The following is a 27,563-nucleotide window of genomic DNA, read 5'->3' as shown; positions in this document are numbered from 1 at the left end:
AGCTCCGCGGACAGCCCGCGGCCGCGCGTGCGCAGGGCGGCGAGGGGGCGGGGCTCCGGCCGCGGGGACTGGGCCCGCCCCCGCCCCGCCCCGCCCCGCCCCCGCCCCCTCGGCGCCCGCCCGCGTCCAATCCGACCGGCGGGAGCGCAGCGCACGCGCGCAGGGGCGTCCGGGGAGGGCCGGGTGCGACCGGCGCCGGGACGCCCGCGCCCGCGCCCGCGCCCGCGCCGCCTCAGGTAACCGCGCCCCCCGCGCGCCGGCCGCCGCCGCCCTATAAGTGGCCCGCCGCGGCCGCGGGGCCATGGGGCGTGCCCGCGCGTCCCCGCCATGGAGCCGGCCGAGGTCTCCCGGCTGCACGCGCTCGCCTACCTGCAGTGCGCGCTGGGCTTCCTGGGCTCCCTGCTGCTCCGCCAGGCGGCCTCGTCCTACGGGCGCTACGCGTCGCCGGGCGCCGCCTTCGGGGTGCCGGCGCGGGCCGCCTGGGCGCTGCAGGAGCTGCCCTCGCTGGCCGTGCCGCTGTGGGTGTGCGCCCGCACCGCCGCCGAGCGCCTCCGCCGCGCGCCCAACCGCATCCTCCTGGCCATGTTCCTCCTGCACTACGCGCAACGGTAACGGCCCGCGCCCCCCGCGCCCCCCGCGCCCCCGCCCCCGCCGAGGCGCCGCCCCCACCGCCCCCACCGCCCCCTCCTTCCTCGCCCCGCGCCCTCCCTCCCTGGCGCCCTGTCCTAATGACCTCTCCGCCCGTGCCGCCCTTGCCCTGTAACGGGCACCGTCCCCTTCCTCCCCTGGGGCAGACGGCTTAATACGCTTAGTTTGGGAAAGTGGGGCTGGGGGTGAGGACAGCGACGGGTGGTGAGAGAGGGCTGGAAAGGGACTGACCTGGCTACTGGGAGGGAGGAGGACGCTTGAGGATGTGCAGGTTAGCTCGCTCAGGAGTGTCACGCCTACAGCAGCTAGAAAAGCATTTTCCTTTGCTAAGGACCGTGCCATGCAGTGATCACCAGAGTCATTTTCCTGTATCAGAACCTGCAAGCTGTTAAAATCTGACCAGAATGTTTGACTTAAAAAAAAATGATGACATGTTTTTGACTTAAAATTGTAGGTTTATTCTTGTATCCCTGAAATGCTGCTTTACAATGGTGACATTTGCTTTTGAGCTCAGCTGAATACTGATTTTAGCTTTTGGCCCTCCAGCATTTACTCAAAATGTCTATGCCAAGCACATCAGGGATATGGCCACGGAAAATCCAAATGACCAATGGAAGGAAGAAAAGCATATCTATAACCCTCGTTTGGTAAAAACCTGATTTTGCTTTGGGACCACTGAAGGGTATCCAAAAAGGAAAGAGAACATCATACACTTGGATGACCAAAACCTCAGAAGTTGTCAGAAGTGCTGGTTAAATTCACCTTTTTACAGGGATCATTTAAAATCCTTGTCTGCGAGAACTCTCAATGCCTCAAAGTTGATCATCTGAAATGTGGAAGGGTAGAATCTACTTTAAAGACTTTAAGGTTCCTAAATTGACCCAGGGCTTGTTGCCACTATAGTTTGTGCGTGAGGACTCCAGGTGTTTTAGAAGCTGGAACTGCATTGACTGGAATGAAACTTGAGCTGAGCCACGAGAAGCAAAGAACCCAAAGGACAAGTAGAGAGAGGGTTAGCATGGAGAGCAAGAGTCTGCTCGAGTGCCAAGGACACTGGAGATAGGGTCAGGGGCGCCTAGGTGTCTCTGTTGCTTCAGTGTCTGCGTCTTGGTTCTGGCTCAGGTCATGATCTCAGAGTCATGGGATCGAGCCCTGAGTCAGGCTCCCTGCTCAGTGTTGATTCTTCCCTCTCCACTCCTGAGTCTACCTGCACTCTCTCTCTAAAATAAATCTTTAAAAAAAAAAGAGAGAGAGATACAGAATCAGCTGGAGCAGTTTGTAGGCACTTTAAACAGGAACAGATGTTCAACAAAGGTTTTCCACGTCCTATGTTCCTGACTCTTCAAGATTATTCCAGTGAGCAAAATTGTTGGCAGGCTGCTTGTTTTTTTGTAATGTGGTTTAGCGTTACTGCAATTTGAATGTCAGAATTTTCATATTGGTGTTCATGTCTCCAAAAATGTGCTGGAACCTGTTTCTCTCTGTTTCTCTAATGGCCACAAGTAAGCTCTGGAGTCAGACTACTGGGTGTTACCACAACTTTATCACTAGGGGCGTGGGATATATTATTAAGCAGGTTTCCCCGTCAATGGAAGAGGTGCCGTGATGGTGCCAGCCCATGCTATTGGCATGCATTTAAATAAAGGCAACTCCGTATAATGTGCGCACCATGCTGGCAAATGCAAATGCTTCATAGACAATTAACAAGACAGTTCCGTATTGTCATGCATGTGGGCATAGTCACATATGTACCCCATGTATTGCTCAGGCACACTGCTGCCAGTCTCAAGTCACATATGTACCCCATGTATTGCTCAGGCACACTGCTGCCAGTCTCAAGTGCCTTTAAGATACTTCTGAAGATGTGGCATTGGAAATTTGTAAAGGGAAAGGTTTACAGAACTTTGAAAGCCTGAGTTGAGCTTTTTAACTTACAACATTGTGTTTAATTGTATCCACTTACTGTAGTGTGAGGCTGGATGAATGCAGCATCCTGTGAGGCCACAGACACCTGTCGAGTACTGGAACCTGACTGTATCAGGCCACTGAGACACAGAATTCAGGTATTTTACCCAAGGCTATCAGACAAGAGGATGTTGGGACTGAAACCTCTGATTCCTAGAGCAGTGGCTTTAGAAACTACTCCAGAGGATTTGCTAGGTCAGGTGTAGCTTTTCAACTTGCTGGGCTATTCTGTTTCAAGTTGTACATGTGACAGCACATTTAGCCTGTGTGGTTTGGGACATTTACATTTTCCAAATAGAAAAGATAAACATTTTCCATTCTACCCAAGCAGCTAATTTATTAAACCGTCATTGGAGCCCTTTGGGGAGAACAGAAGCTCAAGCAGCATGTTAGCATCCAGCCAGCCCAGTCAGCATTTGTGCAGCCTTACCATTTGTCCAGGGTCCTGCAGGTGACACAGGAGACTATGTGAATGCAAGCCTGAGTCGGGCTGGTGGCAGGACAGACTCAGACCAGGGGATGTGCTAGGGAGATGCTGACAAGGCCAAGGGCATGGTTCTTTACAGAACCAGGACATGTCTGCAGGGGCCCTATGATAAGCTTCGAGGTTACCCAGGAGTGAGGCAGGGCCGTGCCCTAGGGGAGTTCTAGCTGTCTGAAGTGGTGAGGACCAAAGCCAGGTAAGGGTGCTTCACAGTCAATGGGAAGGGGTTTTTGCTTACAAAAGAGGGACAATCTGTGCATTTTTATGTCTCATTCGGCACACATTTCTGAAGATTGATTTGCATACCTGGCACTGTACTCATTATTGGAGATGTAGAGACAAGCACTCCCAGGATACCTAGGTAGCACAGTCAGTTAAGCATCCAACTTTTGGGTTTTGGCTCAGGTCATGATCTCAGGGTCGTGGGATCAAGCCCTGTATTGGGATCCTAGCTTAACACAGAGTCAGCTTGAGTTTCTCTCTTCCTCTCCATTTGACCCTCCCTGCAGAAATAAAGAAAAATCTTTAAAAAATAAAGATACTCCTTTAAGGAGTGCTGAATGCAGGACAAAAAATTACAGGAATTTTTTTTTTTTTTTTTTTTTTTTGCAGAAGAGTCAGAAATATAGGAAGTCCCTCCTGGAAGGGAAGAGGGAGTAGCTATAGGAAAGAACATCCTAGGGCCCCATGGGTGGCGAAGGACATTTATAGGAACATTTTTAATCCCTGACAGACAACATAATCTTCCCACAGCCTTTATTAGTTATTAGTGTTTGCCTGAATCCTTTCTGTACTTTGAATTTTTTTTTTTAATTTTTATTTATTTATGATAGTCACACAGAGAGAGAGAGAGAGAGAGAGAGAGAGGCAGAGACACAGGCAGAGGGAGAAGCAGGCTCCATGCACCGAGAGCCCGATGTGGGATTCGATCCCGGGTCTCCAGGATCGCGCCCTGGGCCAAAGGCAGGCGCCAAACCGCTGCGCCACCCAGGGATCCCCCTTTCTGTACTTTGATCTCATGCTGATTACAGGGCTTGTTGAGGGCTCGGGTGGTGTCTTCTCCCGCCGCCTTTTGTATTACAGTGCGTGGAGCAGATCTGAACTCCAGCAGGCAAGTGCATGCTAGCTGTTGGCAGCGGTTTCCTGTGGTCCCCAGTATCAGTGCAGAGTGGCTCTGCATTTGTCAGAGTCCCTCCAAATGGGCCTCTAGACTCAGACCTGAGTCTGCTTTTTTCTCCTGCCAAGCAGGTTTTTTCAGTATTCTCTGAGCTTGGGCTGCCTTTGCTCATGAATTTTTCTCTTCCCACTTGGCAAATTAGGGAATGAGTGGCTGGGTTTATTCGTTTGCTTATCCATTTAACAATGTTACAAAGTCCCACTTGAGTGTAGGACGAGGATTTCCACCCTAGCCCCAGTGACCACTTTACCCTGAGGCAGAGGGGGAGTGCTGCATGGCCCCCAGAGTGCAGACTTTCAAATGCCCACAAAGCCTCCTCTTCCTAACACCCTCCTCCCAAACTTCGTTCTTGGCTGGATCCTTGAGCCTGCAGGATCTCAATTCTGTTGCTCCTGATTATGATCCTCAAAGGATCACACCCACAATTCATGACGACTCCTGCTCTGTTCTCCTGGTGGCCCCGTGGGGAGAGCCTGACCCTAGCCCAGCCTCACTTTTAAATGTGGCATATGGCATGTGTAATATTAAAACACACCAGGGAGCTAGAGAAGGTGAAGTATACACTAAACCCTTGGCCCTTGCCTTGTGTATTCAAATAATTTGGGGGAAAAAAAAACTTTATGCAGAAGTATAGAATGACAGATAGTGAAATATTCATTGGGTTCATAACCTCACCTTAAAAGCGCACAGAACGTAAGTGTATGGCTCTACAGGGATCTGTGGCATTCGTTGCAGAAGTGTGTTACAGAGGGAAGAAACAAAACAGGAACTGATCCACATCTTGGAAGTGCTGTAGATTTCAAAGATGTCAAAATGTTGAAAAGTCATATAGTTATTAAAATGATATCAACCACTTTCAGTTTTAAGCATTTAAAAATAATTAAGCCTACTGTTAGATTTGCTGCCAAATCACCAAATTGGATGTTTCATTGTACCTGGGACACAATGTCCAGTTGCTTTCATTTTGGGAGTCAAATCATTTGCTGAATGAACACGCAGTTTCTCATTACGAAATAACTGGATGTTATCATTCCAGTTTGTTGGGAAAACATCTTAAGGGGTCATTCTTGTAGTTCAGTTTGTTAATTATACAGGTGTGGAATCTGTGCCTGGGGATTCCAAAACCTGAAAATCGTACTTTAAATGTTTTAAAGATCATTATTCCAAGGTGTTGCCCAAGTGTGCGTGTCTGTTAGGGATACTTTCACTCAGGTCTTTCTCCGTTGGAGCAGACCACATCCAGCAGATGGGCATGAAAGTTATTGACCAATTAGTAGGGTTTCATACAACATCAACCTCTCTGGCTTGAATAGTCCAAGAAAGCACTCCCAATACACTGCTCAGGAAGGTGAGAAGCCCGGAGCCCTGGCCACCGCTTTGCAGCAAGGACAGTCACATAGGGCTAGCTTTGGCGACCTTTGTTCATTTTGGCAATCCACGCCCCTCCCAAGGTGATTGTACTTGGGATCCTGCAAGAAAATACTTTTGTTTTTCCTTAAAACTCAAACTTCCCTGTGAATACTCTGTGTATTCGCTTGTTTATTAATTTTGCCTGATTCTCTCTGAGCCCTTCCAACAACGATTGCCCATCTTCAGCCTAGGAAACTGAATTTCTCTCTTTCATTCATCTGGTCTGTTCCAAATGTATCAGGGATCATCAGGGCTTACCATACACGCAGGGTATTGCATGCAAATGATCCTGTAGTTGAAGTATATGCTCCTTGTAGAAAACTTTGAAAATGCAGAGGAATTCAAGGAAGAAATTAAAACTACTTATAATTGCATCACTTAGAATGCTGACAGTATTTTGATAGATCTTTTCCCCATGCCTTTCATTGTTTTTAGTAGGTTTTGAATAATTTTTTCTAAGCAATGTGGATACACACATATATAAACACATAAAATCTTGTTATCCCACTTTATTACTCAGTATAATAACCAAAGTATCATTCTGGCTCACTAGAAACACTTAACAAAAATGTCATCTAGAGACTATTTCATGTGCCACAGAGTGACCAGGCAAGGTCAGCCCAGGTGCAGTCCTGGTTCTACCTGCATCCTCATGATGTGGTCAATGGGACAGCTGGGAAGGTGATGTCTTAGAGCTGCCACTTCTGAGTATCTACATCAGTCGCCCAAGTCACCATGTTCCTCTGAGCCTCTGGTTCCAATCTGTTAAATAGGTTAATAGTAACAGTTGTGAAGTCCTTAAAAAAAAAAAAAAAAAACACGTTGCATAGGATTAGGAATTCCTAGAAACATTTCATCAGGAACTGTGAGAAACACTTGTGTTTTGCTCTGCTCAAGCTTGTAAACTCACCCAGGCAGGAGGCAGCCAGCTGCTGCCCGGCCATCGAAGCTCCACAGAGATTCAATTCTGAAAGCTCTGAGGTCAGCCCCTCATCAAAGGTGTCCCACAGCCACAGAGATGTGCAAGTTTCCATGGGTAATAACAATTTGGTGAAAAGTAAGTACTGTTTCTTTATGCAGATCAGAAGGAAAATAAATGGGATATTGTAACATGGTCAAGAACAAAGTGTCAAATTCAATCCCACACTCCCTCTGTTGGGATAGAAAACAGAATCTCTTTGTAGCTCCCTGGGACCTGACTGTTTTCATGTCCTTTAGCTCATTACAGGAACAGAACATAGAGTTATATAACGTATTACCTAAATAAAGTACAGTTCCTATGGGGAAGGATGCTCCTCAGGGTAGATGAGACACCATGTGCAAAAGGCTTTTGAATACTCATGCGTGCGTCAGAACTGAGATGGCCTGGGTCCCTGAGCTTGGTCGGGGCAAGCACTGTGTAGGTTCAGCAGGTGTGTCTACCTTCCTCACAGAGCCTGGCCCCACATCCTGAAGTGGATCCTTTACTCTGATAAGCTGCCTGTGGTCCACTACAATCCTTGGGTTGCCCTTAGCCTGAGCTTATCTGAAGGCTCAGATAAAAGTCATGCCTAGAAGCCTCTCTCCCCTCCCATTTTGGTTCCTAATTGGCCCAATTCAAAGGAAACCCCTTCTAACAAATGCTGCATGGATTTCCAAGGAAAAGAAGTAAAGATAACCTAAAAGGAGAAAGACAAACTAAAAAATAGCAAGAGGGAGCAGAGTGTTCCCCTCTGGGAGGTGTGTCACATCTGGCCATTTGGTTTGAAGACGCCAGAGCCAGGATTGTTGGTCCCAGTCCTCGCAGAGGCTGGAGGAAGAAGATGTTATCTCCCTCCTCAAGGTCTGCAGGCATAGGCGGCATTGCCTGAGGCAGCTTACTCTCCTGACCTCAGTGGTTTTATGGCCAGGCCTGTGGACGTCAAGGTCACTGCTGTCCCTTCAAGGGCAGAGATAAGAGAGGAACAGAAGAGGTGTGCACCAGCTTTTATAAGCTTTTATATTTCCAGTCCTTCCCCCTTTCTGACGTTCATGTGAGACCAGAGAGAAGTGATCCTTCTCCCGGGTCCTCTCTACATGTCTTTTCCAGGCTCCCCCAGGGCACACAACGGAGTGGAACAGTAGGACCCTCTATCCATTTGGCAGCTGAGTCCCCACCTCACAGTCCCCACCTCACAGACTGTGACCAAAGAGGCTGTCTGCAATCCAAGTACTGGGGCCTTGAGCAAAAGCATTTTCTAAGAAAGTCAGAGCAAGGTTTCCAGAGTGTGACTCCTATCTTAATCTAGGTCAAGGGTCAAAACTGTTTTTGGAAAGGGCCAGATAGTGCTTTTCCTAAGTGTTGTGAGCCAAGGGACAAAATACAGGATGTTGTGAAAGAGATATTTCATAAGATTTCTATTGAGAAGATTCAAAGCCTAATAACCTTAGAGTAGTTTCTGTAGCAGGTGTTAACAAGAAGAGTAGAATTCTTTCTTTGGTGAGGAATAACATTCCCTTAATTGGACTTCAGTATTAGCATTCCCCATGATCAACATCCACAGTAAATGTTCACCCCTTAATGCTTGATGGGCAATCAGATGTTTTGGGTTTTTTTTATTATTATTATTTTTAAAGATTTTATTTGGGAGAGAGTGAGCACAAGCGAGAGGGAAAGGGAGAAGCAGCCTCCCCACTGAGTAGGGAGCCCCACATGGGGCTTGATCCCAAGACCTGAGATTATCAGGACCTGAGCCGAAGGCAGACGCTTTACTGACTGAGCCACCCAGGCGGCCTGAGATTTTCTCCTTGAAAATGTCTTTTCACTTGCATTGGTACTGCCAAATTTTGATTTCAATCCACAAATTTCTGATTGTAATTTAACATATTCATTGCTTGGAAGGCATTTATGGAATTCTATTCAACTCTTCTGTTGATACTTTAGTCTGTCACGACAATGTAGATGAATGTCTTCCAGTTGCCAGGTGGCAGCTCCTCAATGACAGTTAAATAGGTTTTGAAATGTTCAAAAACCACTGGTGGAACTCCACTTGGAGCTCAGACATCGTATCTGTTGCAGATTTATGTGAGAATGGAGATCTCACTGCTGCTTTTAATTTTAACAGTATGGAAAGCCCGGGAAGCAGTTTGCCATGACTTGTGGTTCAGACGACATCAGTTGGTGACTCATGCAAGTGTATGTTTTGCACACAGGTGATACTTTGCCTTATAATTTTAGGTTGAATTCACTGAGAAACCTAGTCTTCAGCAAATGCTAATTTTAAGAGCCCTTCAAAATTCAATAATAGTGGTTGAGGGCAGTTTTTTTCATAAAGAAAAATGTCAGTCTTGGCTCTGAACTCAAAATCGTGATTAAGTCTATGGAAGAAACGTCAAGTTCACTGTTGAAACTATTGGTTCAGTCACATGCGATAGATTGGTTTTGGTTTCATTTGGTTTGGCATTTTTGGCAAAGTATCTGCTGAATAGCTTTAAGTACCTTACATTTTCACAAGCTTTGTAAATCTGCCATGTGTTTGTTTTTACTGCCAGTGGTTACAACATCTTAACAGATCCCACTTCAGGTTGTTTGAACTAGTGTTTCCTCAATGTCCATGGAAATGCTGTCACCATTGGTTGTTGCATGGGGACCACTTAGAGCCAGATCCCTTGGTCACTTCAGACTCGGCCTTGGCTTCCGCAACTGAGTAGTGTCAGCAACATCCAAGACTCCCCAGGAACCACAAAGACTGCTCACTTAAACTTCGGCCTTGCTTTTTAACTGTTCACTGACCTCGCTTCTGGCATCCCGACTCCTCAAGCAGCCTGTCCTCACCAAATGTCAATCGTGTTAAACAAGTTCTATCATCTGGATGTGTTTCTTTGCTTCAGTGAGCTTAGCATTGGGCTGTGGCTTTCCTCGCTTGGTAACAGAAGGTGCCACTTGTTAACTTCCAGCGGCTCTAGCCTTGTTCTCACTTCGTTTGTAAAATTCTGTAACTAGATTCTGTTTTAAATTCCCAATTTCTTCTGACCATCGCTTTCCTGTGAGTCAGGGACGATGTCACAGTGACCGTTTAGTCTGGTAATGCCAACCTCTAGTGTAGTCTTCCGGCCAAGCCAAGGTGTCACTCCATGCCAGGACAGCTTTGCCATCTGACATGGTAACTCAATTAGCCACACTCCACTGTTTCTCCAGAGCATGAAGAGCCCACTATCCTTGTCTTCATGGAACAGGTGTGCACTGATAAGAGAATAAAGATGAATAGTTGAGTGACATGCACTCAGAATGCTGCTTCCCAGTGATGTGCAGCGCTCCGCGCAGGGACACAGACCCATGAGACCACCACACCACGCATCGTGTCGCACCTGCCTGGTCTGGAGCCATAGCTCATGAGTAGCCACAGAACGTACACAAACAGATGACCATGGCCGTGTTACAAAACTCTGTTAATGGACACTGAAATTTGCATTTCATGTAATTTTCATGTGTCCTGAAATGAAATTCTTACCCCTCCCATTTGAAAATGTAAACACCGTTCTCCATTTACAGGTTGTATGCAAACAGGTGGTGAACTGGACTTGGCTCAGGGGCTGTATTTGCTGACACCTGATCCTGACTCCTGTTGCTATCATAGGCATGGAACATTTGTGACAGATGAGGAGGGGGATGTGAATACAACACAAGACAGGTTTGGGTTTCACATCTGTAAGGTGCCAGCCACTATTTGCCAGATGTTCACAATCCAACCCTGAACCCAAAACAGAATTGGGAAAAATGAATCAGAAGTTTGCCATGCATGATTCTCATTTGGAAAGCCTACAGCTTTTTTGCATATGCTGGAGGGAAATGCCTACCACATTTGCAGACTGTTCGCTCAGAGTTGCTTCTGTGACACTTCATTCATCTATCATGTAGACATTTGTGACATCTCACCCAGAAGCCTTCCCACACCTTTATCTTTCAGTATAGATTCTATATGTAAGCTTCCACACTTTGTTCTTTCCCCTTTGTAACCCTGCATCCCTAATACCTGGTGCTGAATTTTACATGGGTTTTGTTCAGGTCACCAGTTTCAGGCTCTCGGGAGCTGAGCACTCGGGAGCTGAGATGCTTTCACAGGCATCTTTCTAACCAAGTCCAGCTTTTTTTTTTTTTTTTTTTAAGATTTTACATATTTTAGAAAGAGCAAGAGTGAGAGAGATCACAGAGGGGAAAGGGAGAGGGAGAAGCAGACTCCCCAGGAAGCCGGATGTGGAACTCGATCCCAGGACCCTGGGATCCTGACCTCAGCTGAAGGCAGATGCTTCACCGATGGAGCCACCCAGACACCCCTGATCGTGTCCAGCCTTGGCATCTCTCATGGTTCTTACTTCCTGATCTTTTTTCCATAGTTCTTCATGCTCATAATTCTAACCCTCTGTTGGCTTTGTCCTATACCTTGCCCCCCGCCCCAGAAAATCCCCTGAGACCATAAACCATCAGGAAATATTTCTCTAAATCTTTCATCCTTTGGCCTTTTTCTGCCTTCCCCTGGCCAGAGAATCAGTCTGCTAAGCCACCTTCAGCAACAAGGCTGCTTCCTCGACTTTCAGGGATACAATGAGAACTGTTCTGTCTTCTGCATCCTTCTGGCTCTCCTGGCCAAGGAACAGGGTGAGGAAAAAAGCACTGTAACCACAGTAGTGGATCGCAGTGAATCAGAATCTCCACCTGTTTTTAAAAGCAGCCACACTGGTCCAACACACACTACACACACACACACACACACACACACACACACACTTATCCTAGTCAGAACCACACCTGCCTCCTGTGGCATAGGCGTTTGCCATGTATCCCTGATGGCAGCTGACTGTCCCGACTCTGTCAGGTGTGAACCGTGCTTTCACGATGCAGGGAGAAATCTGAACAAGATGAGAACCTCGAAGACTGCCTTGATCGCCAGAATGTTCTGTCCAGGACCTGAGTGGGCATGTTGCAGGAGAATGCCTTGAGGATGCATAGCCAGGACGCCTTATGCTCTCAGGCTCTTACTATGACTGCTAAGAATCAGCTCTGTTTTCGCCCTGGAGTAGACGGTCAGAATGGAAACAAACAATAAGCTTTTATGTTTTCCTCGTTTTAAGATATAATTCACATAGGATAGAAGTCACTCGTTTTAAGTCTGTGCTTTGGTCAGTTCTGATGATTATGTACAGGGTGTACCCGTCACCATAATCAGGATGCAGAACGCTGGCGTCCCCTTAAATGTCCCTGTGCCTCTGTGCAGCTAGTCCCCTCTATGGCACTAGCTGAGTTTGTGTCCTGTGGTGACTAGCTGCACAGAGTCCCCTGACTCTCGTTGTGGCTGCTTCAGAATGTCACAAGTCGCACAAGTTCTTTCATTAGTAAAGGGCTATTCAAGTTGTCAGTTTCTTCCTGCGCTGTTTTTGGTGACCTGTGTCTTTTAAGGCTTTTGCATGTGATGTCCAGACAGTCACATTTATGGGCAGGAATCTGTAGATGGTAGCTCCTTACCATCCTCTTAAAGTCCAGGGATTTGTAGTGATAGCCCTCTCGCAGTGTGTTACACACTGACCTTACAGAGGAAATTCAGACTACAGTATTGCATCCTCCTTTCTTCCTAAGGAGTCACTTTCTTGTCCTTATATGTTCTTGCCCTAAACTTTCACTGGTGTGCTGGAACAGAAGAATGTGACCTTGACCTCCCCGAGTTTACACCGAAGCTCAGCCACTCACTTGCTCTGTGACCATGAACAGATTGCTTACCCACCCTGCACCCGTCTTGTGTTGCGTCCAGCATGTGTCATGGTGTCCCCCAGGTAGGTGTCCCTAGGTGCCACCAGTGGGGTGGCGAGTGCACAGTGAATATAGCCACTGTGCTGTCAATGACAGGATGGTGTCCCCCATGTCGTGTAGCTCAGATGAGAGTGAGGGAAGATAACACAAATGTTGAGAGCCTCTTGAAGCCTTCGGTTTTCTCTCTGTGTGTCTGTCTCATGATCCGTATAATTACAATCCTGAGTTTGTGCCCCGTGGTGAACATTACTGAAACATGGTTAATTCCTTATCTAGAAATTCTACTTTGAACAGATGTGCATTGCTGAGAATGGTTTCTGCACCAGGAAACAAGACAAAAAACTCAGGACTTCGAATTGCTGAAATGACATTCCTTATCGTTGGCCTGTTTTATTGAAATCTGTTTCTGTTTCATGTTTCCTAAGGTCCTTGATTTTCCCATTTCTGATTCGAGGAGGAAAGCCGATGCCCCTGTACACGTGTGTATTGGCGTTCACGTTCTGTGTCTACAATGGCTACTTGCAGAGCAGATACTTGAGCCAGTACGCCGTGTATGCTGACGACTGGGTCACAGATCCCCGGTTTCTAGTGGGTGAGTGGCCCCCCAGGGAAGCACTCTGTCATTCTGATCAGAACTTGGGTTTTTGTGTTCCATCGGTTTCTTGGTAAAAAGCCCACACTTCTTGAGAGAAAGGAATCTGCAATGATCCTTGACCTAGCAGTGGGGAGGCTGAGTGTGGCCCCAGCAGCCACAGAGGATGCAGGTGCCCGGCATTCACGCCAGCTTGGCATGGAAAGCACAAATACCTGTTCCTAAAGCAAACCTAAAAATAGCCACAGGCTCCAGCAGAGTGAGCAGCAGATGAAGATTGAGGAGCTCCAGCGCTAATTGGCCATGTAATCTAGACCGTCATTAAGCCTCCCACAGTGCCTTCTGGAACGTGAGAAACAGTCCAAACTGGGTCACCTTCCAACAAGGCAGTTAGAGTTTTCTGATTATGTTAACTTGAACAAACTTTTAGGTGTGTCAGGTGTTTAATTTTTTCAACTTTCTTACCGAGTTCTGATTATAGCCTTGTAAGTTCTGAGCAAAATGAAAATAAAACATCAGCAGTCAAAAACATATGCGAGAGTGTTAAAAAATACATCATCTTGAGGCTCTTGTTGATGAGCAAGTTTCTTCTAAGTTTCCGAATGTCCTGTGGCTCTTGGCTTTAGCGCTGTAACATGGCCTCCCGTGTCATTCAATGTCACTCTGTGCCCGAAGGTGTGATCATGGAGGGCCTAGCGCTGGAGGAGAATTTTGTTGTTGGCAAGGCATGTTCACATTTCTTGGTCGTATTTTTGTCCATGAATTAAAATTCTGTTCCCAGGGCAATGTCCTTGCTCATCATACGTGGGCATCGTAGCAGTGGGCCACATGCCCCCTCAGCCACCAGGTGGGGGATGATGAGAGTCCCAGGAGCCATGGTGGCTCCCCCAAGCCTGTGCCTCCCCACCAAATGCCAGACCCAAGTTATTTTGTTGGTGCCGTGCCCCCAAATACCTTCTTGACTTACCCACTTTTTTTTTTTAAGATTTTATTTATTTATTCATGAGAGACACACAGAGGGAGAGAGGCAAAGACACAGGCAGAGGGAGAAGCAGGCTCCAGGCAGGGAGCCTGATACGGAACTCGATCCCAGGACCCTGGGATGACACCCTGAGCCGAAGGCAGATGCTCAACCACTAAGCCACCCAGGTGTCCCCTTACCTGCTTTTTGGCTACCTGATTTTCTTCCACCCCAACCAGCAGGAGAAGGAGAAAGAGCAGGCTGTGTTGGCCCTGTGGAGAAGGCCACATCCTCTGCTGGGAGCCGTACACATGCCTTCTGGCACTCCAAGTTCCTGACAGGGCAGAAATTAGGAACCCTACACATGAGCAAGGGAGGCCTGATGGCTAAACACCCAGTCCCAGGTCTGACCTGAGTAAATAGCAGAGCCAGGGCTGCAACCATTGCACCCATGCTGGCTCCCCAAGAGGAGGCAGCTGAGGGCAAGGGGAATCAATTTTTAACTAAAGGACATAGGCATCACATGTTTGAGTCTCTCCCACAAATCATTTCTATGGTGAATTGTTTGGATACTTTTGATGAACAACAACAAAACAAAGAATCCTTTTGGTATATGGATTTAAATGTCCTTTGAAGCAGCTCTGCAGGTAGACCCCATCCCCTGCAGATGTCTTCGAAGCTGGTCTAAAATTATAGGCAGCACTAAATTGTATACAGACCTCTCATCTTCTCTACAAGTAAGCAGATGGAATCAAAAGTGGGAAAAAATGCCAACAGGGAAACACCGAGGTTACTTTTTTGGTGTTGTACTTATATTTCATAGAATTTATAGTTTTTGTAAGGAGACAAACACTAAATAACTTGAATAATTAATTACATTTATGCTACTTACCGAGAAGAGCTAAGCAAGTAGTAATAATAACATCCTAACAAAAAGTTTTCCAGAGCAGTAACAGTGATTAATCTAAAAGATTTTATACAAAGACTTTAAGATCCCAAAACCAGAATTAAATGTTTAGCTTAGATGAGCACAAATACTAGTTTTCTTACCAATCTGGTGCTTGTATCCTAGAAGAGAAATAAGGAAAACAATGGCATTTCAAGAACCTGATTCTTTCTGGAACTTCACATCAGGGGCCAAATTAGCTAGAGGTGACCTACCGAAATACAAAACAGGTCTTGCATCAACTGTACATTTATGGATCTAGTAAGTGACTTAAAAACACATATTACTAGCTTTGGTAGGAACTATTTAGAAAGAAAACTGTCTATGGTGGTGAAGGAAGAAGGAAGAAGTCTTGAAACCCTTGCTATGGGCCAGAATGCATCCTATGTCCCCGTTGTAGCCGGAAGAGGATTCCCTGCCACTGGGTGACTGAGGAATCAGTGGTGACAGCATTACTCCATGTATGTGTTTCTTTGATAGTGAATCAAGTCCCACCAATAAGCAGCATCTGCTAATTTTCTAATATCAGACTGCTAATTTTCTAATATTTTCTAATATCACAGGATGATCAAATTGTTGGCAATTTGATCAAATCAAGTTAGTCCTTTTATAAAACACTATTTGGGCATTTTACCTTTTCTTGTTGAAATTAATTCCTGTAGTAAATCTCCCTTTAAGTGTTAAAAAAACTTCCAAAGACTTATAAGTACGGGAGAGGAAACATCTGGGATGTTACAGGATATCTAGGGAAAGACATAGCCAGCAGTAGGAAATTCTGTTGGGAGCCGAAACAGAGGAGCAGACCCAGGAATGCAAATGGGGAGAGAGCAGGAAAGGAGTGGTGGGTGAAGCTGTGGGTGTGGTGAACTTGTGCCAAAGGGGCTTAAAAGAAAGAAGGGAAAAGTGCCAGGATGAGCCCCCAAGAGCTACCACCGCTGGGGCCTGTGCACTGCTAGCCCGACGTGGTGCAGCACCACCAGGGCTTCACCTCCTCCCGTGGGCCGACCCACAGATGGTGGTGCTGCCTCTTCCTGAAAGGGAGACCGTGCCACGGTCCTAAGTAGTATTTGCAAGCATGCCAGTCATCAGGTCAGAGTATTCTGAACAGACCGAATGATTTATTGGTCTTATTAGAAAAACAAAGCCCTATTTAGCAGACCTGAGGGTAGCACTTAACTTTCTAAATGAAGCATAATATTTATTATAATGATTTCTACTGTCAACTGTGGCCAACACGGCTTACTAATAATGATAATAGGACAGATTACAGTAATGCCTGTTCATCAGGCTTGGGTTTGTGGATTTCATAGTTTAGTGACCATAATACTCCTATGGATTGTCTTTCCTTTAGGTTTCTGCTTGTGGTTAATCGGTATGCTGATAAACATCCATTCAGACCATATTCTGAGGAATCTCCGAAAACCGGGGGAGACTGGATATAAGATTCCCAGGGGTATGTACTGAAAAATGGAGACTTGATTCCAAATTGCTTCACATGAGGCCTGGATGTTTTGCCGAATCCAGTAACTAGCTTGTAGTATTAGGCTCAAGTTTTCCATGTGAGTCACAAGTTACTGATAGCAATCACTAGGATTATTGTTTTAACAGAATGATAAAAGAGCCGATGCTGGCTAATGGAATGCTTATTAAGTGAAAAAGAAACTAGTTGTATCTGTGTTTGGAAAGAGAATAGGAGGAAGAATTTATAGTTTATCAGGGGTGCCCAATACCTCATTTTGAGCAGTAGCAAGAACAGACAACTGGTCCTCTGTCTGAAAACAGTTTAAAATGTTGGGTAATTTTTTTTTTTAATCTTTAAAAATGCATCCTTGTGGTCTCAAGGAAGGAAGCCATAACATCCTGGTTGAGTGCTTGAATCTAGGGCCCAACTCTTGAGAGTCTGTAACCACTAGCTGCCTGCATGCAGGTCTCTAGCCCGAATGTGCACCAAATGTGGATGGTCCAAAAACCTCAAGCCACAAGTTAGGATCCATGTGGTCCTGGGGAGGTGGTGCCCTCACACATCCAGCCTACACAAGCCCAGATCCCCAAGAGGACCTGCCTTCAACTCAGGCCTCAGAGAGCCCAACAGAAAGTAGAGCCACAAAACCTTTGAGGACATAAGGTGCCTCGAGTAAGAGCTAATTACACTGAAGAGATTCCAGATCTTGGAGTTAATAGAAGCAGATCATGAAGTGAATAGCTAATTGTGTAAATAATTAAAAGGGATTTAAAATATAAGAAAAGGAGTAATATGCTATAGAAAGAACTAAATAGGGGATCCCTGGGTTGCTCAGCGATTTAGCACCTGCTTTCGGCCCAGGGAGTGACCCTGGAGTCCTGGGATCGAGTCCCACATTGGGCTCCCTGCATGGAGCCTGCTTCTCCCTCTGCCTGTGAGTCTGCCTCTCTCTCTTTCTCTGTGTCTCTCATGAATAAATAAATAAAATATTTTTAAAAAAAAGAAAAGAAAAAAAAAGAACTAAATAGCTATAAGATAGAAAGCAAGACAGCTTCTGAAACTAAAACAACAACAACAACAACAAAATGTAAACTCAGTAGGTAAAACTAAAACATCAATGGAACTGGAAATCACATGGCCTGGCCTGGTTTGGAATCTCTATCTTCCTGGAAACCATACAAGGTGGAAAAGAACACAACAAACAAATGATGGAAAAACCCTACAGATCTCAAGTTACTTAAACTATAGACATCAGGCGGTGCTTGGAGCCTGCCACTCTGCTCTCTGGCCTAAACCTTTGCTGCCTAGAGCGCCCCAGTCCCCCACTGCAACCCCAAACCTCACCTGTCAGGGAGGCCCCTTCCCAGCCACAGGCCACAACCAGACCTCCCTCTGCCCCTAGCCTGACTCTTGGGCCCCTCTCACCGCGCTGCCCCGCAGCACTCCCCACCATATGCCGTGCTCTGTGCCTTCCCCTTGTGTTACACTGGGGTTTAGTGTCCCAGGAGGGAGTGTGGTCTATCCACGGCACACCCCCAGTGTGTAGGGCAGGGCCTGGCCTGAAATGCACACTTGGAAAGATCTGTGAAAATGGATGGCTGAAGGAATGAATCTATCCTCGAAAACAATTATTTTCTTCCGTTTTGGGTCCAGGGCTCTAGTATGGGTCCATTCAATTAGGCCGGTGCCTTAATTGTTACTCTTTGTTCTCTGTCTTTACTTAGGTTCCATCAGTGTGATTCCCTGAGTAGTAAAATGACCTACTTTAAGTACATGAAGACTGTAGTATTTTATATTCAGATGAACAGTCTAGGTATTGAGGTAGGGGTGTAGTTACTACCAGAAATTGTGATGAGAGATGGTAACACTAGTAATGGTGGGTGTGTCTCCTTGCTTACAATTCTGTAATGGTTTTCCAGGTAAGCACGCATGGCCATCTTGGGGGTCAGTGTTTTGCAGGGCATCATTCTGTAGGAAATGCACCACTTGCCTGTGTTTTCTTGCAGGAGGCTTATTTGAATATGTAACAGCAGCCAACTACTTTGGGGAGGTGGTTGAGTGGTGTGGCTACGGCCTGGCCAGCTGGTCCATTCAAGGCGGGGCCTTCGCTCTCTTCACCTTCTGCATTTTACTCACCCGGGCACAGCAGCATCACCGGTAAGTTCTCAAACACTTCTAGCAAGTTGAATTTGTCCTCTGGTCTTATTATAACAATTTTCAGGTGTGATATTTGAAACGTTCACATTCGTCCAAGCTGCTGAATCCCAGGGTATACCTTGCTTCAGCTAACCAAGTCCAAAACCATGTGAACGCCCAAAGGATAACCTGCTTTTAAGAATTGTCAGGTACAAAAAATAAAAAATAAAAAGTAAAAAAAACATTAAAAAAATAAAAGAATTGTCAGGTACATGTCTGCGTCATCATTTGCTCAGTATGACTGAGCCCCTTTGAACATGCTGCTGAAGCTGATGATCAAGTGAAATGTCCGGCAGGGGACTCGTGGTCTGAGCAGGAACACATGGTCTGCAGCACGGAATGCCGACCGCCAGCCACTGGGTCTGGAGGAGCACTGCACGTGGAGGAGCCCGGCTCAGCCACAGCCCCTGCATGCAGGTGCCCTGCAACCTGCAACCCTGCGCTTGCTGTCAGGCTCTGGGCTCTGTACACCCTCGAAATTACATTGTTTTCCAAAGTGCAGGGCCTCAGCCTTTATCAGATCCCCAAAAGGGCCTGTGATCCACCTGACCGACATACACTCATTAAAAGCAATCCCAGGCTGTCAAAGCTGCAGAGAGCCCGGGGAGCCCTTCCCAGCCCAACACATGAAGGGACTGAGGTGCAGGGAACCAAATCTCAGGCTTCTGAGGAGGGGGCAATCTCAGGTGTCCCCCGATGCCACAACGATGATGGAAACGGCGCAGGCAGTTCTTGCTGGAAGGCCACATTGATTGCTTGTGTCCCTGCGCTGGGAAGGGTGCTGCCCTGCTTCCCTGGCTTCATTCCCCCAAACACATTTCATGAAGATCTCTGATGCCACTGACATGGTAGGAGGCATGTGCAGATGTGGAACATTGTCGGACTCTCCAACGTCTGCTATCTCTTGGGAAGCGGGCAGAGGGAAGAAGCCCACAGAAGAACTGATTGATGTCGTGGCATAGTGGGAAGATACAGACTCTTCAGAGGCAAGGTTCCTTCTTTCCAGGCTCACCACATATTTAAAGATGCAGAGGATTATAACCAGAGACAACAAAGAGAATGGGCCGAGCTGGAATGTCTGTCTAGCTAATGTTTGTAGATGTTATGCCAAAAGCCTGTGAGTTACTGAGATCTTAGGAGAAGCACCCTCCAGCCCTCCACATTTTGAGGTGCCAGGCAGCAGGGGATCTTAGGGCCAGGACCTTGCTGCTGAGGACAGACATAGGGAAAGGCACATGCCAGGGAAGGCTCAGGAAAGGGGTTACGGCACCAACACTGGCAGGAAATGGGACAGTTTGCAATGATGGGCTCACTTGTGTCCCCCACCCCATGCCCGCCCAGAGACTATGCTGCAGTCCTAACCCCGAGAATGTGACCTTATTTGCCATAGGGGTCATCACAGATGTCATTTGCAGGGTCAGGTCATGATGGAGGAGGGCAGGCCCCTGAGCCAGGAGGACTGGTGACTTTATAAGTAGGGAAATGGCCCACATGCACAGGGAAGAGGCCATGTGAACACACACGCGCGCGCGTGCATGCACGCACACACATGCGCGCGCGCATGCACACACATGAGCGCGCACACGCACACACACACACAAGACGGCCGTGTGAGGACATAGGCAGAGCCCGCAGCAACGTGCCACACACCCAGGGCTTGCCACAGCTGCCAGAAGCTGCAAGAGGCAGATGAGGATCCTCCTTGAGAACTTGGGAGGGAGCATGGTCCTGCCGGCACCTCGTCAGACCTTTGGCCCTCAGAGCTGGGAGGGAATAAACTCCTGCTGTTGGAAGTGCTCTGGCGTGTGGTCCTGTGTTCCAGAAGCCCCAGTCTTTTAGCCTTTCAGAATGGCCTGGGCCTTAATTCACGAGAAAGGCCATGTATGTGAGTCCTGAAGCCCTCCGTTTTCCTCCTTGGCCAGGTGATGCCACACCAGGACGTCCCCACATCCCATGCTGTTCTAGGATGCATCTTTTTGGGTGTGAACAAAGCACTTTGTAGGAAAATAATAGTGATGATGACAACTTAGTGAATCTTGGCACAGCCTAATATGCTGTGTTCCCTGAGGACCCCTCCTCCCCTCTGTCCTCCTCCCTCCCAGCCTCTCCCCTCTGCCTCCTCCTCTTTTTTCTCCTCCTCTCCCTCCATCGCCCCTCCACCCCTTCCTCCTCTGCTCCCCTCCCCCCTCCTCCCCTCCCTTCTATCCTCCTCTCCTTCCCCATCCCTTCCCTCCTTTCTTCCTCCCCATCTTCCCCTCCCTCCTCCCCCTCCCTCCTCCTCTCCGCCTCCTCCATTCCTCCCTCCCCCCTCCCTCCTCTCCAGGCAGGGGCCCTCCCACCACCCCCCCCCCCCCCAGACCACCTTCTCATGGCTGACATCGCCCCTGGAGAACATACCATTCTTCTACATTAGTTACATTAGATAGTAAAAAGCGAACATTGGCTGGTTTCTAATAATAGGAAAAATGAGATGTTACTGATACTCTAAGAAGTTATATCAGAGGAAGATTGAACCAGAGCCTGCCATGTCAGTGGTAAATATGTTTTCTCAAATGAAAACGGGAAAATCTCTCTCAACATTTGAATAGGAAATATATAGAAATAGAAATAAATAATTTCATTTTTCAAATGAAAAATCTCTGTTAATGAAAACCCAAAGGTATTCTTTGTGGAAAGCTTCACAAGGTGGAAGGATTCTTTTGCATTCATTTGCTATTTATATTGATATCAGTACAAAACCAATTTTAATTGCTGAAAAACTAATCAATTCAGTTTAGTGGAAGTATGCTCAGAAATGTTGGATTTACAAGCTGAGGACAAAAGCTGTCCTTTTTTTTTTTTTTTTAAATAATCAAGTGAGCCCAGCTAATTAAAAGAAAACAATCCAGGGGGCTGTTCCAATCCCTGTATTTATTAAGAGGTTCTCAAAGCAATATCTGATTACACTGAGTTTATAATTGGATGTGAAATATTTAAATTCATAGAGAGTTATACTGATAATTAAGCACTAGGTTGGAGACATTGGGTCAGCTGTGCCAAGTTGCTAACAGATTCTGTGGTTTGAGGGCAAAATGTCAAGGAATGGGAAAGAAGAATGTTTCCGTACTCCTCTCCCCCACTGCCAGCCTTGAGCAGCTGCGCTTGCGTGGCTGGGACATGCTCCCACAGTGCCTGGTGACGTGGTGCTCTGAGGGCAGGTGCCTGCTTGTTCACAGCAAAAGCCTGCAGGTGGAAGGCCAGCCACTGAGGAGAGCCTGGGGCAGGGGGCTCTGTGGAAATCAATTATTGCAGCATTTACCTAGTAAGTGTAATGTCACTTAGAAAAATGAAGTCTGTACATCTTCAGGACACAATGACAGACGGCGTAATGACCTACACAGATAAGGTCGCAGCAGAGCATGTTTGTGAAGGACTTCCTTGTTCTCATGGCCCCCATCCCCAGACTTAGCCACGGAGAGCACGGTCCCGGAGCGCTCGGAATGGGTTTTCTGTGTCCACCAGAGGAAGGCTTCCAGGACAGGAGCATGGGGTACTTAGGCTGCTGGCGAGCCAGAAAGAGGATTGATGCTTTAAAGAATATGAAGAATTCTCTTCAGTGTAGTGTAAGCCGATGCCCCGAAGTGGGCATCCCTCAGTGAGGGATTATCTTACTCTCAAGCTTTGCTCGGGCTCCATAGTAATAAAATCAGGACAAAAAATTTGTATCCAGCTCTGGTCAGTATCACGGAAGTGACAGCTTTGGTTCTAGGGTTAGAATAGTAAGAAAAATCATACACTGCTCGCCTTTTTAAAAATATTTACAAACATATATATACACACATATTTATAAATTTTAAGGTGTGATTTCTTGAGCTGGATTTACAGATCTCAGTGGTGTAAAAGAATGTGAAAAGTCGAATCATGTTAACAAAGCAAATTTTATTCCTATAGAATAGCTTCTTTGAAATGAATTTAACGTATTTGACAAACCTCCCTTTATTGAGTGAGCAGAGTCCAAGCTAAGAACGGTTCCTTTTTTTTTTTTTTTCCAATTTTTATTTATTTGAGAGAGAGAGCACAAGCTGAGGGAGAGGGGAAAGCAGGCTCCCCTGCCGAGTGAGTGGGGAGCCTGACATGGGGCTCACTCCCAGGACCCCGGGATCATGACCCAAGCTAACAGCAGACGTTCAACCATCTGAGCCACCCAGGCACCCTAATAACGGTTCTGACATCACAGTTCTTCCAGCCATGCTGCCCAGCCCTCCCTCTGACTGTCTCATAGGCGAGCATGGGCATTGCTGTCCTGTTTTTACTGACTAGAAGCTGTCATCTCCTTCCGTGTGCAGTGCCTGGTTCTCTGAGAAGCCTGCTCACTGTCCAGGTCCTACGTCCTAGCCGGCTGAGTCCGTTCAGGCGGCTGTAAGAAAAACACCATAGATTGGGGGACGGGGGTGCTTAGAGCCAATAGACATTTATTCCTCGCAGGTGGAGAGGCCAGAAGTCCAAGGTCAGGGTGCCAGTCTGGTCGAGCTCTGGTGAAGGCCCCCTCTGGGCTGCGGATGGGACCCTCCTGCTGGTGCCTGCACATGATGAAGGGCCACAGAGCTCTCGGGAACTTCCCTCATCAGGACACTGATCCCATTCCTGAAGGCTCCGCCCTGATGACCTAATCACCTCCCAGAGCCCTGGCCTCCTAATCCACCACTGGCATTAGGTTTTTAGCCCATGAATTGGGGTGGGGGGGGGGCAGTACCCAGGCAGAGGGTAATGCAGGCCTTCGAGAACCTTCTGGAACCAGAGAGGAATTGTGTATCACATCCTCTCCCGTAGTTCGTGCTCCTCTTGTGGCAGCCACCTTCTGACATGGGCACTCGTGTCACAGTCTGGAAGAGAAGAGCTATCACTGGTGGCCTCATGTCACAAGTGATGCTTGATGCAGAGGTCCACAGAGCAACTTCTCAATGCGTGCCTTTGTGGGTGTACAGGACCGTGCGTGCACACGCACCTGGTGGTCTGATAGGCCTAGTTACCTGTTCACAGGTAACTCACCATGGTGTGAGTCTTAGTGGAAACCATCAGATTTTGCTGACTCCCTGTCACTTTGCTTTTGTCACACATTCTTGCACAGAGTCATGTTCTAGCATGATTTTTCTCCTGGGTATCCTTTGTGCTAACAGAAATTCCTTTTTTTCTGCCTATTTCTCCATCTCATCAAGTTCTTTTTTAAGTTTTCACTCTATCTACCTAGCTGCCGCCCTCCCAACCAGGCACCACCCCAAAATGAATGAGGTGCCTCATTGATGTCATCAATATCAAAACCGAAAGTGCCTGTCATTCTGAGCGCAGGGCCCCACTGTGTCTTCCCAGATCTGAGAGCGCCCTGTACGCAGCTGGGTGCCTATTCCACAGACCCTGGGGCTGGGCCGCAGCTCTCTCTGGGAGGCTGCTGAAAACCGTCAAGAGTCACCAGAAGGAGAAGATGCTCAAGACTCACCTCCTGAGCTCCCCCCTGGGGGCTGGAGAGATGGCTCTCCGCTGTGCCCATCAGCTTCACCACATGTCCCTAACTTTCCTTGCCAACATCAAGGTGAATTACGTGGGTTGCTTTTTATGAATCATGCTTTAGAATCAGACATATTTAATGATTCATGATAGAGACAAAATCCAACTACAGGTGTCCGAAATGCCAAAGTTTTTAGTATTACTTTTTAAGAAGTCTCCGTATTCCTGCACAATGAAATGTGTTTTCCCTTTTGTCATTATCTGTTAAATGTTTAGGCAACAAAATTATTTTTTTTCTTAGTGTTCTTTTTTTGTCTTCTTTTAGGTGGTACCTTGAGAAATTTGAAGATTACCCAAAATTCAGAAAAATTATAATCCCATTTTTGTTTTAAGTTCATTGTTAGTGGAATGATGTTGGACTTGAAACATTCCATGCTATTTCTCTAAGGATTATGGAAATGAATCCTGTCTCTGTCATTTTCCTGCTACTTCACCTTTTTCAAGATTTGCCATAGGAATTTTTTTCTTAGTGAATTTGTAAGCTACTGAATAATACACTAATCAGACTCAAATGCAAGTTGATATATCAGGCTGCATACTAGGTCGAGAATCTGGAACTCTGGGGCATTCCAGCTGACCATTTCTCTGATTTTGGAGTCTCCTCTTTTGACTGCTTGCAGCTAAGTGTGCAAGACCAGGATTACAAGCCATCTCTGGTGGCTTCTGTGGACTGAAACATCTCACTGCCCCTCGTACAACCTGTTCTAGCCACAAGTTCAAGGCCAAAGGCGATATTGCTCCCTCCCCTGATAAAGCCAGGACCCCGCTGGGCCAGGGGCACCCACAGTGTGGTCACAGCCCCAGGAAAGTGCCCAGGTTCTCGCTGTGGGGCAGAGAACTCGGGGCGAGGAAGGAGAGACCCAGGAGGCCCAGCCAAGTCCTGGAGAAAAGGCATCTGGAACTTTGAAAGTCACCTGGCTCCCCAGGTGACTCCACTGCAGGGTGGGGTGCTGGGTGCACTCATAAGGGGTAAGCTGCTCTGTCCCCCACTGAAAGATTTCTTAGAGGTCCCCAGTGCAGTGGGGAGCCCCATTATTGCTGATTGCCATGGACATCAGTAGTCTCTGGTTTAAGGATGATTATTCTTCCTTCTAGGTGGAACTAGGATGTCATAAGGCATTTTTTTTTAAGTACCCTCAATATTGCAAAAACAATATTTTGGAACAATTTCTTACTCTAGATGCGCTTGAAAGGTCCACAGAGATGAATGGCAGTAATAACAATGTACCATGTATTGCCAGATATTTAAAAGGAATCTCCATCCAGGAGGCTGTTAAATCTTGGCCGCTCAATGAAGCTCTGATGGACGCACAGCGGAGGTCCCCTCCTGTCCTGGGACAGTGCTGCCTGGGTGACCACCACCTCCGCAAAGTGGGGGGACCGCAGGAGCAGGCAAAGGAGCAGACTGGTCACCCTGGCCCCCAGACGCTGCTCAGTGGGTGGTGGGGGGCATCTAGAGCACCCCAGGAGCTCCCTTCCTCACAAGGTTTTATGTAGAAGCCGTGTTCTCGGTGTTAGTGATCTTTAGAGTCTCCTGTGATTTCGGAAATCACAGAAAACTTGTCCGATACAGCTATGCTTCATTTTACCTGGACACACCATGTTTTTGAAGAGAAATTTTGTTATTGAATGACCCTTTTTCAACTGCTTGAAAACACAAAGCAATAAATATTCTGGATCTCCTCAGGAATACTCAGAATGCCGAGCACGTCACGATCGATCAGGGCTGCTGTGCTCTCTGGAAGGTGCACAGGTGGGAGCAGGATGTTGGGCTGAGAGCCGGGATCGCTTGCCTGGAATGTTCCTTCTGTGTGTGAGCAGCACAGGCCCCTGCCCTTTGCGTTCCCCCGGGCTTTGCTGCGCCCTTCCTGCTTTGCCGGCCACGCTGCGTGCACAGTTGATAGGAAGACCCCCTGTTCTATCTTGTCTTCCTGCCCTCTGTTTCCTAAAACCTGTAGCTTAGCAAACTGCCACCAATTACTGCGTTAATTACTATACGGAGATTAATAAACTTACATAAAGTCCATTTGTTTTGTCCTCCGCTTGAGACTCCCCTCTCCACATCCTCCCTCAGGAAGTCCAGGCAGGAGCATGGTCTTGAGCCCCCACACCTGCTTCCCTCCAGTGTTAGCAGTCTCGCAGTGTCCTGTCCTGTCGGGTTCTCAGCAGGGCTGCGCAACGAACACTCTCCATGTGGATCTCGTGCATTTCTGTTATTCCTAGATGTTTGACGTTTTGTTCATCATGACTGACACTGCGTCCCCAAATGCATTTTATAACTAGGATAAATCAGAACTATTGATGTTTGCGTGTTTGGCCCATCTAGCCATGCTGCTGGAAGTTATTCTGTGAATTCCTACCATTTTCTTTGGTGGTTCTCCAGTTTCCTAGCTTCGTGGTCCTACCATTTGCAAACATGTCGAGTTCTTGTTTGGCAATATTTGAAGCTGTTGCTTTCGTTTTTGTTTGCTTCTTATGTTAGCAAGAAATTCGAGAACAATACTGAAAAAAGAGATGACTGTCAGGATTCTTGTGTGATTTTAACAGGAATGCCTCTCTTTGAGATTGCTGTTTGGAGTTTTTTTTCTTTTGTTTTGTTTTGTTTTTTTCTGGGCATACTTATTGGTCTGTTTTCTACTTTGGCCAATGGGATTGGTTGTTTTGTTTTGTTTTGTTTTTGTTTTTGTTTTTGTTTTTGTTTTTGTTTTTGTTTTGCCTTAAAAGCTATGGTATTTCTTTTGAGATTTACACAGGTACTCCATACAGATCAGAAATGAGAAGAGGGTTTGACAGCAGGTGCAGAGAGGGTGGCAACCTGAGAACACACCACCTGGACACTTTGATCTTATGGGTTGTTTTCTTCATTAGATAGTCTCAGTTTATCTTGTTTTACTCTAATTTTTGTTAGGGTGATTTCCTCTGTATCTTCTAACTTCATATCTGCTTTTATCTTATTTTCGCTCTTCTCATTTAGGGGAGATCTTTTCATTGTACTCCTAACTGCTTAGGAGGAGTGCCTCATTCAGCTGCTTTCTTAACAGGTATATTTTCAGCTTTTAAGGTTGTATGCTTCTGCTAAGGGACACTGACTGCATTTCCTGGAGTTTAATGACCTTCCTCAAATTATGATCCTAAGCGGTCTCTAGCTGTTCTTCCCAGGTTTGCTTTGATCTCAGTGTTCTAGGATATTACTTTTTACTTGGGTGCTTTTTACTTTTCAACCATTTGGGGGATTTCATTGAAAAGCTTTTTAGTTCTTTTTCACACCTGTGAATATAAGTAGAGCCTGTCTGCTGTGAAGTCTCTCCTCCATGGATTTGCAGTTGCCTTCTGTAGCCTCAAGCCTTTTATGATGATGACAAGGCCATTTTCTAAAGTTGCTGCTGTTTGTTCTGTGGTTTGTTAGTTCAGGGATAGTGAT

At 46.8% G+C, this 27,563-nt stretch overlaps 1 protein-coding gene and 1 long non-coding RNA gene across 2 annotated transcripts; one reads left to right on the top strand and one right to left on the bottom strand.

Annotated features, from left to right (window-relative positions):
• Nucleotides 1-141: 141 nt before the first annotated feature.
• SRD5A1 (steroid 5 alpha-reductase 1) lies at nt 142-26,168 on the top strand. The gene is given in 5 exon segments (NM_001287100.1): nt 142-608; nt 12,870-13,036; nt 16,295-16,396; nt 18,412-18,562; nt 24,408-26,168. Coding segments are annotated over 5 exon segments (768 nt in total). The 5' UTR covers nt 142-327; the 3' UTR covers nt 24,475-26,168.
• Nucleotides 3,157-6,793, bottom strand: LOC111093921. The gene is made up of 4 exons (XR_005383683.1): nt 6,595-6,793; nt 6,327-6,481; nt 4,950-5,064; nt 3,157-3,600 (listed from the first exon to the last, which is right to left on the bottom strand). It is a non-coding gene; the product is annotated as an uncharacterized LOC111093921 (long non-coding RNA).
• Nucleotides 26,169-27,563: the final 1,395 nt, after the last annotated feature.

The sequence above is a fragment of the Canis lupus genome, chromosome 34, assembly GCF_011100685.1.
Source record: "Canis lupus familiaris isolate Mischka breed German Shepherd chromosome 34, alternate assembly UU_Cfam_GSD_1.0, whole genome shotgun sequence".
NCBI classification, from domain to species: domain Eukaryota; kingdom Metazoa; phylum Chordata; class Mammalia; order Carnivora; family Canidae; genus Canis; species Canis lupus.
The sequence above is the reverse complement of the archived record's forward strand: the minus strand, read 5'-3'. Positions and strand labels throughout refer to the sequence as shown.